The 17186-nt window shown below is 55.2% G+C and overlaps 1 protein-coding gene across 1 annotated transcript; it reads left to right on the plus strand.

Annotated features, from left to right (window-relative positions):
• The first annotated feature begins 1736 nt into the window (after nt 1-1736).
• On the plus strand, nt 1737-16657 carry C24H6orf132 (chromosome 24 C6orf132 homolog). Its single transcript, XM_048327900.1, has 5 exons — nt 1737-1955; nt 5923-6038; nt 9868-9943; nt 10269-13119; nt 13433-16657. Exons 1-5 carry the CDS (start codon nt 1805-1807, stop codon nt 13533-13535), a joined length of 3297 nt encoding a protein of 1098 aa, XP_048183857.1. The 5' UTR covers nt 1737-1804; the 3' UTR covers nt 13536-16657.
• The last annotated feature ends 529 nt before the right edge of the window (nt 16658-17186 follow it).

Below are 17186 nucleotides of genomic sequence, written 5' to 3' on the forward strand. Positions count from 1 at the left end.
TGTAATGAGATTTTGTGGGACACCTTTGTGCACGAGCCCAGGCTCTCTCATTCCACAGGATTTTATTGGCTTCGCTTCTTAAAACAGTTCCTCTTCTCCTTCCCTTTTCCATGACTGCCTCTCTTTGTGTCCTGTTCCATTTGGTCATTCAAGGACTGTGGATATCAGCGAGCACTTTTGCCTTGCCTGTCTTGTAGAGATACTGTGTCCTTTGTCTTTCCAGCAGGGAGTGGGTCCTTCATTCCACCTGATTTCTGCTTTCGAGAGGTCCCAGGGAATTTTCTTTACATGCCACAGATTGGACTCGGTGATCTCAGAGGTCTTTTCCAACCGAACTGATCCTGCGATGCTGCGATGCTGCCTGAAGCTCAGCAGGATGCAGCTCTGCTGTTTCCCAGTTTCCATCCCACCACCACTCCTCCCCGCAGGCAGGACAATCCCTTCTCCTGCCACCCCACTAAAGCCGGTCCCTGCTGAGTGCCAGGGCGGGTGCCAGTCCGCAGCGGCGTTTCCGTCTCACAAGCAGCACTTAAGATAACTGTCAGGAGAGTCCCACTAATTGCAGGGCACAAAGCCACCCCTGCTCCGGGAGCGGATTCGGGAGCCGGGAGCGGGCTGCCCGCTGCAGCCAGGGAAAGGCATCCGACCAGCGGGACGGAGCTGCGGCCCGGGTTAAATCCCCTGGAAAACGCTTTAAATCATTACAGCTCCTCTAGCACAACCACGGGATTGAATTTTAACTTTTTAATTCTCATTTTCCTTCCCCATTTCCCATTCATAATTCACTTTATTTAAGTGCTGCCTCACAATCTGTGCCACGATTAGACTTCCCTTTTGGAATATCATAGCAGTGCTCATTTTTCATTCCTCAAGGGGATTTAATGTGTTGCTCTAATTTGTACTTTAAGGCAAAAAAAGAAGACACTTTCCACAAGAAAAGCATCATTTCAAAGTAATTACATAAGTGATATTTATCGCTGAAAAAAGAAATCTATATTGTTTTCACTCTCAGAATGTGGTAGAGAGAGAAAGAGATGTAAGACCTTAACCTGAAGCTGGGAGCTGTGTTTCAGAGTTAATGTTTTGACAACTATTTGGGGTTTAAAGTTCTCCAGAATTCCCTACATTTATTAGTAGCTAGTGTTACTCATTAACTCTCAATTTTTACTTGCATGGCACAAAAAATCGTTAGCAGTGCTAGAAATTTGCTTTTGTACCTGAAACTAGAAATGGTTTGGGGTCAAGTCCCACTGGCTTTAGGGTTTTGCATCGAAAGCACTCAGACCCTCGGAGCACCCCGGTCTCACCGGGTGTTTCTGGCCTTGCCGGGGAAGCCGGGGCTCAGCAGAAGGTGAACGGACAGAGAAACAAAGGAGAGAGAGAAAAATCAAACCCCTCGAGGGTTCGGACCGAGGGAACGGCCGGAGCTGGGTCAGGAGGTTTGGGGTGGATATCAGGGAAAGGTTCCTCATCCAGAGGGTGGCTGAGCACTGGACCAGGCTCTCCAGAGCGCAAGGAGCGCTTGGACAAAGGTGTCAGGCACAGGGTGGGATTTCGGGGTGGCTGCGCAGGGCCGCAGCCGCGCTGGGATGATCCCCGCGCATCCCCTGCGGCTCAGGTCACTCCGTGACTCTCACACCCGACCGCTCCCGCTGTGGCCGCCCTGATCACACACCGGGGCACCTGGCGGGGGCGGGGCCGGGGGTGGGACCGTCCCCGCCCCTCCGGAGCCGCTCGGCCCCGTCCCGCGGTGCCGCGGGGATGCCCGGCCGGGAGCGCGGCGGCAGCGCCCGGCTCGGCCAGGATGAAGAAGCACCATCACCACTCGGTGCAGGGCACCTTCAGCCGCCTCTTCGGGAAGCGCCACTCCAGCCCCACCGCCACGTCCCTGTTCGCCACCAACCCGCCCTGGATCTTCACGCAGGAGGTGACCTCGGACAGCGCGGGTGGCACCGGTCAGTGTCCCCCGCCCGCCGCGAGCCGTGCGGGGTCGGGCCGGGGCGGTCGCGGGGGGAGAAGGGTGGGGTGGGGACGGGGAGCGGCGGGGGCTCCTCCAGCGCCCGGCTCGGAGGCTCCGGGAGCGCCCGGTGGCACCGGGATGCGGCAGCGCAGGTCCCGGGCCCGAGAGGGCGCGGACGGTCCGCAGCTCGGCTGGGGCCGGCTCGCCGCACCCGGCGAGTTAAACTTGGCTAAAAGAGGCTGATGAGTGGCTGTGAATCTGTTTTATTGCTTCCCGTCGCGCTTTCCCACGCCATGTTTGATCTGCGCCTTCCCAGGTTTTAGTTATTTACTCATGAACCTGTTTATCGCAGGGCTGCGAGCGAGGAGGGAGCTGAGGGTTGCATATTCCTCGGGATTTATTTGTGTTTCTTTGTGGTTTTAATTGCAATACGGTGCCCTGGAGGCTCATGTAGGAGGGAGCCAAATTAATAGTAATGGATCCAGGTAGATAGAAGATAGCAGTTTGTGGATGAAGTTTGGTGGATGTAAGAGCCCAACAAACTCTTCCAAGATTAAAAAAAATGGAAGTGCTGCCTGCTGAGCTGTGCAGGGTGAAGTATTGTCTGTGAAAGCAACTGCGAGGTGGTTACACCCCAAAGGCCAAGCTGCTGAAACCAAGATAAAATGAAAATGTGACAGGCAGTTTCATGCAACTCTGCAACCTAGGAAGAAAATTGCTGATTTCTAACTGTCGTAAATCTGAGGAGGATTCAAGCTTCTCTCTGATGTGGTTTGGATTAAAAAAAAAGAAAAGAAGTTGCTGTGTCTGCTTATTACAAGCCTGATTTCCGTGGCTGCAGTTCTGCAATGGCAGTACAAAAGCGTTCTGCTCAGGTGTGGGTCAGATTGCAAAGGAAAAGCCAGGAGTCCTGAAATCTGAGCCTAACAGCTGTTGGATCACTCCTTAGCATCCTCTTGGCATTTCTGCCCTGAATGTGGCTTGTGGAGGGTGCTGTGACAGTGACACCAGGGCTGAGGGACCGCGCTCAGAGTGGTGTGTGTGGGTCGGTGTGAGGAAGGGTCTGCTCCCTGCTCAGCAGCCCAAGGGACAGTCCCAAGGGACAGTTCTGTTGTACCTGGGCCCCCACCCAGCCCCGTCCCTGGCCCTGTTTCTGGGACATTTCCTGCAGAGCTTCACACCAGCGCTGCTGCCAGGAGGAGTCCGCTGCTCCTGCTGATCTCCACCTTAGTTTCTCATTACAAAGTAAACACAAGTTAAGCAATGTGGAATGGGTGTAGGTTTGCATGTCCCTGACTCAGAGATTCCTGAATATAGTGACTGATGCCACCTCCTCCTCCTCCTCCTCCTGGGAGCTGTGGATACCCCGGCTCAAACCTGCTGTGCCTCCTCCAGGTGATGCAACCCCCGGCGAGGAAGAAGTTCCATTACATGCATGGCAAATTGTTTATTTAATTTCCCATGGCTGAGCAAACACAAATGTCTCCAGGACAGGCTGAATGTCAAAAAGTGGCCGAAGCAAGGCCAGTCCTCTGAGCCAGCTGCTTTCCGCAGCTTCCAAGGGTGCATTTCCTGATCCCTCCTTCCAGGAAACGAAGCTGGCAGAGCTCAGGTCTTGCTGGTGACAGGCTCCCAGCAGGCAAGTCCTGTTTATCTAGCAAAGAAAACACAACTACAAGCACTTCATTTTACTTTAATTAAAGCATTCAGGGTAGCGATGCTTAGTAATCTAGGATCAAAGTCCTTGTGATCTTTAATCCAGTTTCTCACTGGGTTTACCTAGCGACTTGTTAAATATAAAACTCATCATTTCAAGTCTCAGAACTACTCTGTTGCTGCTCAGGCGGTCTGAGTCCAAACTCTCCTGTTGCCCTTAATTCCTGCTCCTTACTCACTGAATGCGGGGTCACCCACAGAATTAATCATCACAGAATCACAGAGTTTGGGTGGAAAGGGACCTTAAAACTCACCTCATTCCACTCCCTGTCATGGGCAGGGACACCTTCCACTAGGTCAGGTTGCTCCAAGTCCCATCCAACCCGGCCTTGAACACTTCCAGGCAATTTGCTGGCACCTCTGTCCTTGGGATTCCAGAAGCTCCTCCTGTATGCTCAGGCCCCTCCCAGGCAGGGAAGTGGTAAAATCTTGGTAGGACCAGGCTGACTGAAGCACAGGTTGATTGGTGATTTGAAAGCTGAAGAAAATGTCCTTTGTGTAAAGAATCTCCTGTGGTGGGAGAAGTTTGGTGTCAGGGAGAGGAAGCTGCAATTGCCTGGAAGGGCAGTGATAGCACCCTGGATATTTCTGGGGGTGTCCCAGGGTAACTTGGGGGGTGCTGGGTGGGAGAAGGGAAAAGCTGACATGCTTCTGGACTCAGTGGTGTGTTTCAAGGTTGTGTGGAATTCATCTGCCTCCAACTCTTCAGCAGAGGCTGTGCTGCCTCATGCCCAGCCCCTGGCGTGGTCACGTTCTTCATTCCAGGTGTTCATGCAAGTGCTTTCCTTCTGTGGGATGCACACACAGGCATTTGCCCTCCTCTTTTTTCACCAGACCTGGTGTAAAGCTGTTTCCTTGTGAGCTTCCTCCTGATTTCTGCCCATCCAAGGAGGGCAGAGACTTGGTGACAACCACAGCCAGTGCCAGGGCAGTGTGTGATGGGGTGGGGACCCTGGCACTGGGTCAGGCAGTGTGGGGAGGGCACACCAAGGGCGAGCAGGGACCCGCAGGAGGGAGTGGGACACTGGCTGGGGCTGTGGCAGAGGCCGTGGCTTGCACAGTCTCATCAGGGACTCTGGGGCACGGAGCTCCTCGGCCACAGACCCGCTTTGGAGAGCGCTGCCTTTGGGTTTGGGAGGCTTGGAAATGCAGCCCAGAGCTTACACAACCCTCACCCTTCTGCTCCTCAGCTTCCCATACTGGACAGGACCTGTTTCTGTGCCTCACACTTCAGCAGGGGCTCAGCTTTGAGGTCTGTGCTCCCAGACTTTTTAGGGAAGGGGGCAAAAGAAGAAAGCTTTTTACTTGGTGTCTGCATTTTGGGGTCGAGGTTGCTTGGTTCTTCCTCCTTCCTCTCCTCCCTTCCTCACTATTGAAATCTCTTGTTGGGAACTCTCCTGCAGTTTTCCCTTCAATCACAGCCATTTTGTTGCTTCCCCCTCCTTCCCCAAACTCTCAGATTTTCTTTAATGTCGGTCTCCTTGGCTACGAGTTATTTGTGTATCTCCTTCCAGCCAAGGTGGGGTTTACGTGCTTCAGTATTTCTGCTTGTTAATTCATGCTGCTAATCAGACACAAAGAATGTAATTAAATTAGTTTTATGAGCTTTATTCACTGTCAGAAAAAAACCGGCCCAAGAGGTGTGGTTCAAGGTGAAAGCACAAGGCTGGGAACCAAGAATTCCTGATGCCTTCTCCTGCTTGTCACACCAGGACCCTGTGACTTCCTGCCTTGGTGTCTCCCTCCATCCACAGCAGTATTTTGTGGGAAGTCACCTAAAGCAGGCTGGAGTGTGGGAGTGTTGTGAAGCACCTGGAATCACCTCTGGGTTGGATGCCAGTGCTCTGCCCACAGAGTGCTCAGCAGGGGAGGAAGGGCAGGAGCTGTCCCTCCTCCTGGTCAGCTCTGCTGCTGCCTCCCCCCTCAATTCCAGCTGCTCAGATCAGGATTGGATCCTTCTGAGCTGCTTCAGTTCCATCCCCGGAGCTCAGGGAAGGCTCTCCGTGCTCTGCAGGTGTGTGACAGGGTTGTGAGTGCCTGTCCTGCACACACAGGACCTTTCTCTCCCTGTCTTCCACTCACCTCCAAGACACCCAGGTTTTCCTCAGAATCTGGTGGGTTTTGCCCATTCCTGGCAGCTGATGCAGCAAATTCTCCACAGCTCTTTTTAAAATTCCGCAGTGTCCGGTGTTGTTTGCCCACTGCCCAAGCTCAGTGCTGCTGTTAACAGTCTGCTCTCCCCTCAGGTGATGTGATCGAGGTGTATTACGGTGACAATCGCTTTGGGACAGTGACAGACTCTGGCACAGCAACGCTTAAGCCCCGTCCAAGGGTCCGGCCGCTGCTGACGTTCCTGCCCCTGGTGAGTGCCCGAGTCACTGCTGGGGTGGAACTGGTGCCCAGAACCAGCCGGGCTGGCTGCTGCTCTCAGCCCCTACCCGAGGGAGAGAAGAAATGAAAGCAAAACCACTCTGTAATGACGCTGGGTACGAGGGATTAGGAGGTGATCTGAGTTCAGGGCTGGTGTGGGACATGGACGAGGCACTCGGGGGAGAGGCGTGAGCACCGTCAGACTTGCATTTTCAATTAAAGAATAATTGCTGAGCATGGAGATGATAGATCAGGCTTGCACTGCAGTTTATCTCCCCACTGCTGGCAGGATCTGTCCCGGGATCAGGCAGTTGCTGGAGCCAGCAGTGCTGAACTGAGTGCTGCTGCAGCAGAGGAATCAGGAGGTGATGCTGTGGGTGTGCAGGGGATGATTCTTTCCCAGCAGAGCTGCCAGTGCTCCAGCAGCAGCTGGGAGCAGGGCCTGGAGCAGCAAGGGCCAACACAGCCAGAGCAGAGGGCCTGGAGGTGGTTTTAACTCCAGAAGCCACACTTGCTTGTGGCTGGCTAGGAGGGACCCCATGCTGCACTTTCCAGAGGTCTTATCCCCTAAAGAGCACAGTGAGGCACAGGATTCACAGAATGGTGGTCTGGGTTGGAAGGGACCTTAAAGCTCATCTTGTTCCACCCCCTGCCACTAGAGCAGGGTGCTCAGAGAGGCTCCAGAGATATCAGCAGCTAAATTGAAGTGATACCTGCAGGTCAGGAGGTCAGTGAAGACAGTAAAACGCTGAAATCCTTTGGTCTTGACAAGGAGGTGACCTCTGCTGATGGAAGTGTGTGTGGTAGAGGAATTAACAAGTCCTAAGGGCTGTCACCCAAGGCCTGGTGCTCTGCTGCTGCCTGCAGAGGCACAGCTGGCCCTGGGGCTCCTTTTCCCTTGTGAGGGTCCCTCACAAACCTGGGCTTTAACTGAAGGAATAGTAGGAAAAGGCAGCATTTTGAAGGATCGGTCTGTGTTGGATGTTTGCACTATTTTGGGGAGGTTTGATCATGATTTGATCTGGCACAGACTCTTCTGCTGCCACGTACGTACCTGCACCGGGTACACACCTGCACGGGGCTGTTCTGCAGCTCCTGCCTTAACCCTTTCCCCCCACCCACGGGGAGCAGCTCCGAGTGAGTCAGGAGGATGCACACGCCCTTCCCCGCAGCTCCTGCGCCTCTGCACCTGGCAGCTCTTCCCACACGGAGCAGCTTCCCTTCCCCCGTGGCCCTGGGCTGTCCCACACGGAATTGCAGCAGGGATTTCAGGAGAGGGGTCCCCCCACGTCCCCCTGCCCCCCTGGCTTCCCCAGCACTGCAGCTGCAGGCAGGGCTTTGGCATCCCAGGGGAATAAATGCCTTCAGCAAACCACCAGACTGCCCTAGCTCAAAAACAAGTTTAGGGACAGCTCTTCATATTCAGAGAGATCCTTGGCCTCTCCGAGCCCCCGGGGTGCTCAGCAGTTGTATTTTGGGGTGGCTTTTGTAACGGGCAGCCTCAAACCTTGGTCATTTAATGGGTGGGAAGAGGGGGCTCCTGAGAGCCCGGGGAGCTGGGGACCCTGTGGACGGGCAGGCTCCCTGCACTGAGGACGTCTGACTGTTCCAGGGATGAAAAGTGATTCCTGGTGGTTACAGTGAAAGCTTCCCCCCACGGGATCCTCAGCAGGCACAAATCTGATTCAGGTACCACAAACTGGAAATGCAGGTTCCTGGCACAGCACCCCGAGCCTGCTCTGAATCAGCTGGAGGTTTTCTGGGCTAGCCACACCCCGAGCAAACCCCGGGAACAATCTTGCCAGTCATGTCCGCAGACTGGCAGCGTGCTGGGGATGCTTTCCATTTTAGAAGCCAGCTCATGACGTGGGGATGGGTGGTTTTTGAGAGATGCTGAGCATTAGCAACTGCCACAGAAGGTTTTGGCGATGAACAGGCTTGCCCAGTTTGAAATGACACGTCCAAAATTACTGCTCCTTTATGAAGTGCAGACTGTGTCCTCCAGCTTTGCATAGCTCTCTTCTGACTGTCAGTCCCTTTCCACCGCTGTCCAGGCAGGTGATGCATATGCTGCTTGTAATGCAGAGCTCAGACGTCTTTGTTTCCCTGTACATGGGCAGGTACCCTCAGGGTGCTCTGGAAACCAGCAGCAATGGATTTCCACAGCGAATGGGAACTGCTGGGGTTTTTTTCTTTGTGGTTTTGGAATCTCATTGCTCTGGACAATTTAACTATCAGCTCTTGAAGTGCCTCTCTTGGCCTTTGTCTTCCCTCTGGCTTTCAGAGGAAGTTAAGGATCTGGGCTCATGCCTTTGCAGACCTTGGCTTCTCCATCGGCACGGGGTTGTCTGATCCTTTGTGCAATCCCAGGAATGTGAATTCCCACTCACTCCTGGCTCACCAGTAACTGGCTCATTTCTTTGTGGTTGTAGAGGATCTTTGGTCATCTGCAGGGTGATGGACGTAGCAAGTGAAATATGTGTATTTTCCTATTATTTTGGCCAAAGCTGGGGCATTCCAGGGCTCTTCTGCAGGAGCCCAGGTGCTGCTGTTGAATCAGCTCTGCCCCAGCAGCTCCTGAGCTCCCCAGACACGGCACTGTGTAACCGTAATGTGCCTGGATGGGGCTGGATGAACAAATCCAACCTGACCTTTGATCAAGGAGACTTTGGAATCCCGTAGCAATCTGATGTAAAAATGGTGATAATGGCAGTGAAAGGCAAAGGGCAGGGGCTCAATCATTATCCAGGCTTTTGTGTGCAGGAAATAGCTTGGGGAGAGGCGCAGGCTGATGGCAGGATAACATTTCCTTTGTCAAGGGCTGTTAACAGCTGCAAACAGCTGCCTGGGGTGAGCAGGAAAGCCGCAGGGTGGATGTGGAGCCTGGGGATGGGGCAGCGTGTCCCCGACCACTGCCCGCGCCGTGTCCCTCGCTGGACGCTCCCTCGGAGCTCTGTGTCTTTCCGACACACTCGTGGTGCCCCAGGCTGTCCCCGGGCCCTGGCGAGTGGCAGCCGGGCCGTGCTGGCCACCGCCGTCCGTGCCCGGCTCGGCAGCGCCGTGTGTTCCGTGGGTGCCGGAGCCCCTGCAGCCCCGCAGAGCCAGCCCAGCCCTGAGTCCGGGGCCAGCAGAGGCTTTGTGCTGCTGGCAGCGCCCCATGGGCGCTCCGGGTGAGTCAGCCTGCCCGAATGGCTCACGCTGGGTGGCTCTAATTACCCGCAGTGCCCTCGCTTTAGGCGTCCTCCCAGATGTGTAGGCTGCTAAATTGCTGGTCCTGTCCCAGCTAAAGGCGCTGCTGAGTTCTCAGCTTGAATGTGAAGGGAGTAATTGAGAGCGAAGCCACACAAGGAGCAGTTTTCCCCAGAGTGTTCAGATATGCTGGTGCCAGTTTCCCAAAAGGCTGGAGGTCTGTCTGTGGCCTCAGCGCGGTGTGTACGTGACTGTGGCAGCGCTTGCTGCAGAAAAATACCCTCCAAACCCAGGGGAGCTGCTCAATTTGCTGGTACATGGATGGTGAGGAGCCGGTGCTGCTGCTGGTGGGCTGGGGAGCCCCGAGGGGAGATGTGAAATAGCTGAGCTCCTCTCCTGCCCTCGCACCTGACCACGGGGGAATTGTGTCCATGGCCTGTGCAGCCTTGAACACTTCACTCATCCCCTCAAACCCTGTCAACAGCAGCTTCCACAGGGACCTCCATATCGCAGAAACTGCCCTGGATCCCATCAGGCTCCAGTTTGTGTGGACAAATTACTGGCTGCTTGTCAGCCCTTCGCTCTGATCCCTGGGCGTAAAACTGACAGCTCTGTTTTCTCAACTCTTGCAGAACGCCCAAGAATCCCATGGGGTGGCTGTGCCAACGCCGTCGGTGCCAGAAGACTTTGAGGAAAAGGCAGCTCTTGGTAAGGGATCTTCTCTGTGGAGTCCTGGCCAGCACAAAGTGCTCACCGTGCCCTCGGGGCAGGAAGTGTGTGTGTACCGAGCTCTGGAGCAGACAGTCTGCTCATATATTTTCATGCTAAAATAGAGTCTGCTATTAATTATTTTTTGAAGTAATTGAAAATTAATTAATTCCTGAGGGGTGAGGCAGAGTGGCTGTTTGAGTTCAGGAAGTTTTAGACAAGCCTAGCAAGGGGCTGGCTCCCTGGGAGGGCCACTGGCACAGGTCAGGCTGGCTCAGTGCTGATGGAGAGGTGCTCACACAGCTGTGCTCTCGCTGCTTTCCAGGCTCTGGCTCCCAGGTCAATGGCAATTATCGGATTTACAGCTCGGTGGGGGACCTGCGCCCGCAGGCCCTCGACGGGGATGACATGGATGAAGACATCCCCCCACCGCCATCGGTGCCCCCACCACCCCCTCCAGCAGCACCGGTGCCTGTGCCACCCCCTCCGGCCTCGCCGGTCCCTCCACCCCCCGAAATGCTGCCACCGCCACCGCCACCTGAGATTGTGCCACCACCTCCTGCCGTGGCAGCCCCGCCGCCTCCCACCTCTGCCCTGTCCTCCCCCAGCACTCCGGCTCCTCCAGACTTCATCCCACCAGCCCCGCCGGGTGCCCGGGACCCCGCACCCTTCGCCCCCAGCATCTCCAAGTGGAAGTCGGAGACGGTGCTGAACACGAGGCAGGCGGATGCCGAGGGGCCGCTCTGCCCTGCCGAGGCCGGGGCGCCTGCAGCCCCCAGCCCCAAGGAGAGCCTGCAGCCCAAGCCCGAGCCCCACCTCACCTTCCCCAGGTCGTTCAAGGTGCCGCCGCCGGCCCCGGCGCGCTCCTCGTCCATCCCGGTGCAGGAGGGCCAGCCCGGCCGGCAGGAGCCCATCCCCAGGCAGCCGCACGCCCGGCCTCCCCTCCCACCCTGCTTCACCATCAGACCCGCGGCCAAGGCGCGGCTGGGAGAAGCCGAGCAGAGAAATTCCGGGCTTAGACAGGGCGTTGGGAAGCCAGCTGTACCCCCTCCACTGAGCCCCAAGCCGGGCCCAGGGCTCAGCCAAGGGGCAAATGCCACCGGCCACCGGTCCCTGCTGCCGGGCTCAGAGGGGGAGAAGATTCCCCAGCTGAAAACAGCTGGGAGAGACTCCCCTCCAAAATCTGAACCTCTCACTGCGAACGACCTGGATCTCCCTCCTCCGGACTATCCGACCTGCGAGGATGACTGGAAGGATGCCAACAACCTGAACAGGCTGCGGGATGAGCTCTCGGCCCTGCTGCGCTCCCCGCGCCGGGAGGAGAGGCCTCTGGAGAAGCTGGGTGCTCCCCAGCCCATGGACAGCAGTACCAGCCGTGCTGGCAGCCGTGAGCCAGGGCTCAGCCAGCCCCAGCTCACCAGGAAGGACACGGAGTTATCCAAGGGAGGGGAGAGCGAGAAGAAGGAGGTGCCCAGCAGCCCCCCCAGCACCAACGGGGGCTCTCTCAGCACGGCGATCACCGGCCCAGAGAGCAACCCTGCCCCACAGCCCCGCAGTGTGATGATGATCAGGAACGAGCTGGAGGCTATGCTGTCCCTGAAGAAAGAGGGGAAACCTTCCCCAGGGCTCAGCAGCCAGAAGCAGGGTGTGGAGAATGGCATCAGCACCCCGGAAGTGCGGAAGAGCCCCCCTGGTCTGAGGAAGAGCCCCCCTGGCATGAGTGACTCAGTGGTGCCAAAACCGGTCCCCAGCCCACTCCCAACGCGGGTGGCTGCTGTGGAGAAGGGTGAGACAGATCACAAGGACCATCCTGCTCCTGCTGCTGGCAAGGCCACAGAGAACGTGAGCCCTGCTCCTGGGTCCCTCAACAGCAGCGTGAGCCCCCCAGACCCACCTCAGGGACCAGCAGAGGAGCCCCCTGCTCCCACCCCCCCATCACCCCCTGTGTCCCCTGCACAGAGCCCGGCACCACAGCCCAGCTCAGCCGTCTTCCAGTACAAAGTGCACCGGGCTGGGGCCAGCTCGGCTGAGCTGCCCCATGCCCTGGGCTCAGCTGAAACCCCCTGCCCTGGGAGCTCAGCCAGGAGCCCCCCGGACACCTCAGGAGCAGGGCAGGAGGAGGTGCTGATCCACCCCGTGACGGGGGAGCGCGTGGAGCGGGGCTCACCCATGGCGCTGCTGCTGGCAGCCCGGCAGCGCGCCCAGCGGGGCCGCCAGGGCGGGGACGGGGCAGCCGCGCTGAGGGCGAAGCCGCCTCTGAGACTCAGCAGTGCCTCGTCGGACACCACCTCCACCAGCTTCTTCCGCCACGAGGCCAAGCCCTACTCCTTCACCGTGGTGCCTCGGCCCTCTGCGGCCAGTCCAGCGGGCTCCGGTTGGAGCAAACCCCCCTCTTTCTCCAGCTCCTCGGAGCAGGGCCGGGACGTGCGGGCAGTTGGCGAGGCACAGCCCTCCGGGCCCCGGCGAGCCGCTGCCTCCAGCCTGCTCCGGGGCCTGCTGGACTCGGGGCAGCCGAGCCAGCCCAGCCCAGCCTGCCACAGAGTGCCCAAGGAGGAGGAGAATGGGGACACGGCGCTGGACTATGGGATTATCCCCCCACCTCCCGAATTCAGCAACGAGGTGGATGAGGGTCCCCTCCCAAGTCGGGAGGAGAACCGTAAGTGCCCCAGTGTCCCTGACAGCAGCCGGGGCTCAGGTGAGCCACGCTATTTCAGGTGGTCTGGCTACAGCCGCAGCTGCGGGGGCAGCCAGGAGCCAGCAGCTCCACCGCCCTTGGAGAAGAGCTGGAGGAACGGCGACTTCACGCCCCAGTGCCTGGATTACAGCAGCTCCACGAGTTTCTCCAGCCACGGCCCCAACCCACGCCCGCTGATCAAGAAGCGCCTGTACATGTCGGAGCCCGACAGCTCCTACCCCCGGGCAGCCGCAGCCCCCCGGGCCTCAGGCACCCTCTCCTCCGCCCTCTCCTCCTACAGCCCCGGGGGGTTCAGCTCCACAGCCGGGGCTCAGAGCCGCCTGGGCTCTGCCCACAGGAACGGCCCCTCGAGCGCCCAGGGCAGGCGGGCATCCGCGGACGCTGCTGGGAAGCCCACGGCCTACGGCAGCACCGGGGCTGACGCCAAGTACAAGGGGCAGAACGGGGACTTCTCTCCTGCCAGCGTGCTGACAGCCAGCAGGTACGTGTCCCCCTAAGCCCACCCCTTCCTGTCCTCGGTGTCCCTAACCGGCCCCAGAGCAGCACCAGGGCTCCAGTGATGTCGCTGCCCCTTGGCTCGTGCTCACTCCCGGCTCCTCCTGCTGTCCTGGTCCAAGGGCAGTGACTGTTCCGTGGCTCCTCCCTGGTGCCAGCTGTGACCCTGGTGCCCATCTCCCTCCCCTCCCCACCTCACTGAGTGGAGACATGAAGCAGTAAAATACATCATTGCAAGGCTGACTAAACACCAAGGTCTGCCTGGGCTTTCGGTGACTTCCCCTCTGTTTCCCCTCCAGGCCTGCCCACGGCACCTCGCAGTACGGGGGACCCACCAACACCTTCACGGTCAGGCCGGGCACTCGCCAGCCCATCTCCTACGCCTACCAGAGCCACCGGTAGGCCGGACCTCGGGGCTGCCCTGCTGGCGTCCGGCTGGGAAAGGGCGAGAACGCGCCTGGCTTGGTCTTTTCCTTCTCCACGGGCACCAGGGGATGGTCCCAACCCAGCCTGAAAATGCACTGCTTGAAACTGCTGATGAGGAAGGTGGGGAGCGAGCCCGAGACTTGGACTTTTCTCAAAAAAGACTGTCATGGAGAGTAGTTACTGCGGAGGGCAGGCTGCTGCCTTGTTACATGAGCTAACGTGGTTTCCCTTTTTCCCATTTTCCCTCCTGGATTATTTTCAGAATTTCAGTCTAGGAAAGCCAAAGAGCATCCTTAGCTCTCTTTAAAGAGTATCACCACTGGAAAGATGGATTTCAGTTTGTTTTTTTTTAATTGGGTTAACTCCAGCATGTTTGGGAGCAGGGAGAAACCAACTTGGAGATGTGCACAATGGAAGCAAAGCAGTGTATAGCTAAATGTCAGGGATTAAAATAGGAATGTGAGGCCAGTGGGATAGGAGGAGAGTTTAGGATGCCTAGATCCTTACCCTTTCTGTCCTTCAGGAGTCTGGAGCAAATGAATTACGCCTTAAACCCAGCTCTGGGCAGTCAGGGCCTGTCCTGCCGAGCTGGGCTCTGACCCCTTCTCCAGGAGCAGTTTCGGGAGCAGGGGCCTTGCTTTGCTGTGCCTTTTGGTCACTGTAAATGTTTCTGTTGGTAATTATTCCTCATGGAAGGAGGCTGTGAGGCCTGGCTGGATGGCTGTAAAGCACTTTGGAGACACAGGACATGGAGCAATCCTTTTCCTTTGGTGGGTGGGTGCCAGCGACTCGCCAAGGTGCTGTGCTGCTGGTGCTCTCCCCGAGGGGTCTCTTGCCACTTCACACCCCTGTAACCTCCCCCCAGTGTCCTTATAAACTCTTCTACTGAGACTTGGCTTCCATCTCTGCTTTGGGGACCAAGAAGCTAAATTCCAGTGTGACTATTTATCCTCGTGGTGTGTGGGGTGTCTGCAGTGACACCCTGAAGGGAGCTGGCTCCCGGTGTTTCCCTCAGTGCTTTTCCAGGGGCTGGGTGTGCAAACCTGTCCCTGCTTCCCGCTGGTGCCTCTGAGAGCTGGTGGTGGCTGTGCAGGGGTGGGAGGTGTGAGTAGCCTTAAAGAGGGTTTTAGCCTTCAGAGTGAGCCATGGGGTCTCACGACAGCTGACCTGAGCTGTGAATAGCCAGCGGCCTGAAACTAGAAATAGAGAATCTTCCTCATAGGTAAACTTGCTGAAAGTCACTGTAAGATAACTGTAAAAACGTGTAGAGAATATTTTCTAATCACTGACAAACTAAAAGCACTTTGAGACATTAGTCTATTTTTATGGAAAGCACTTTCTATTTTCAATGCTATAAATACCACTGGTTCCACTCCAGCTTACCCTGCCTTGCACACACCTGTACGTGGCCTGCAAGCAGATCTTGCTCTACAGTTCAGCTCAAAATCAGGGATAAATTTTCCTTCACGGTGGAATTCTCAAAAGTTATCTTGATACTTGTATCATGTCATTGACATTCTGTTTTATTTCCAGCTTCACCTAATAATTTAACAGCCCGTTCAGATATTGCAGCAGCTTTAAAGTAGTCTGAACTTTACTTTGCTGTGAATAAAATGAAAATGCAAATAAAATAATCGGTCTAATAGCTAATTCAAAGGGCATTTTTATGCCAGTAAGTTGCAGTGACTTGGAAGATTTCCATTGCTCACCCCAGCCAATATTGAAATCATAAACTTTAAATATCCGGGTGTTGGTTTTAAAAAAATATTCATGGAGAAAAGTAACTAAGGAGTAACTATAAGGATATTTAAGTGTGCCAGGTGTCACGTGGAATACCACCCGCCCCAAAATACAGCATCTTGAGGATTCTTATTCGTCTGTGGAAGTAAATCCGTGTTCCTCTTTGAGGGGTTTCAGGGTCATGTTTTAGTATTGGATGAAGTTTCACCAGTTTAACTTGAAAGAAGAAGTCACTTTGATAACATTGCAACTTAATGTTTTTTTCTTCCTGATACTTTTTTTTTCCAAAATAGTAAGCTATAATTGCAAATGAGCTCTCAAAAACAATTTTAAGGCTGGGTGGGCGATTTCAGCTTTTAGTATTGACTTTGCCCAGAAGTGGGGAGGGCAGGGGGTGTGTGTGTGCAATTTTCCACCTCAAGAATTGGAATCTCCCCAGCACAAGTTTTTTTCTTTTTAGAGAAAAATGTGACACTCCCATGGTGGCAGTAGCTTTAAATGTCACATTTGCTACTTCACCCAGACACACAATTCTTGTGTAGTCAAAATATAGTCTTAGACACCATGGAGTGTCTCATTTCTAGCAGATAAATTTGTTTTAATTTAGTATTAGAAGCATGATAATATAAGTCAGCTTTATAAAATAGCCATTCTTCATTCAAGAACACCATTCTGGGACTGCACAGGGGACTGAGCTGTCACTAAATCAGGCTGGACTCTGCTCCCAATTGTAGAACTGGTTAGCACGCAGGTTTTCAGTAGTGGAACACTTCTATTCTTTAAACACTTGGGACTATCCCTGCTTCTCCTGAATGCATTCAGCAAATTCTGGTATTTCAGTAACAACTCGACATTGATTCTGGGGCCATTGTGACAAAGGAACCACTGTCAAATTGTTGGCAGCCAAAGCACTTGGGGACAGAGTTAAATCTCTCATGAAATGAGGACTGCAGGGATGGGGAAGAGCTCCCTCTTCCTGGGGCAGACATACTCTGTCAGGTATGTGGATAAACTGTCCTTGGATTCCTGTTTCTGTTCCTCCCAGCTTTCACTATAGACATTTAGCAACAGAGTTAAGAAGAAACAAAACTAAGGGGTATTAATGGTGCAAAGCAACCTGCCTCAGCCCAGTGCTGACAGCAATCCTGAAGCCTGAGCGTGGAATTATTCACTTCACCCTCTGTGCTGCAGTGTGGTCATTTAAGTCGTGATACAACTTAGCTGCCTCTTCCTCACACGTTCCTGCTAGGGGAGTGTAACAGAGCATGAGCTGTAAAGTATTGAACAAAGTCTCTTATTTATGAGTGCCATTGAACACCAACCTTCTTGCATTAAACATTTCTGGATGTATTGTTTTATTACATGTGTGGTCTGACTTCTTTTCTAGTGTTGCGTATGTGGTCTGTCTGCTGGAAGATTGAGAAGTTTGCATGTCCTTGGAAGGATGGGAAAATGTAGCTCAGCAAGGGTTTGAATTTCAGCTCACCCAGGGCTCGGTCCAATTTCTCTGAGCAGTTGATCCAAAGCCCGTGGCCGTTTCAGTGTCTTTAGAAGCCCAGTCAAGGCCTGAAGGGGCAGCTGAGCCCCAAGAGTTCTGTCACTCACCCCCAGCTGGTTGGGCAGGCTGGCAGAGGAGCTGGTGCAGCTTCTATAAATAGTTCTTGGGTTGGAGCCGTTCATTAGGGACGAAACTCTCATCCTTGCTGCAAGTCCCAACTCGAATGTTGTGCCCAAAACTGCAAGCGCAGTGTGAGCAACACAAGCAGCAACATAAAAGGCTTGTCTGCAGTGGCTTCTCTCCACTCAAACTGATTTGCATTCTCACCTCCTTCATCCAGCTCTGGCTACAGAAGCAGGCTCTGAGGGAGGGAAAGGGTGCAACGTATG

This window comes from Corvus hawaiiensis, chromosome 24 (assembly GCF_020740725.1).
Source record: "Corvus hawaiiensis isolate bCorHaw1 chromosome 24, bCorHaw1.pri.cur, whole genome shotgun sequence".
NCBI classification, from domain to species: Eukaryota; Metazoa; Chordata; class Aves; order Passeriformes; family Corvidae; genus Corvus; species Corvus hawaiiensis.

Coding starts and splice junctions, on each gene's coding strand:
- C24H6orf132 (XM_048327900.1), top strand. CDS start 1,805: ATGAAGAAGCACCATCACCACTCGGTGCAGGGCACCTTCAGCCGCCTC. Junction 6,039..9,867: donor TGCTGACGTTCCTGCCCCTG/GTGAGTGCCCGA, acceptor CAACTCTTGCAG/AACGCCCAAGAATCCCATGG. Junction 9,944..10,268: donor TGAGGAAAAGGCAGCTCTTG/GTAAGGGATCTT, acceptor GCTGCTTTCCAG/GCTCTGGCTCCCAGGTCAAT.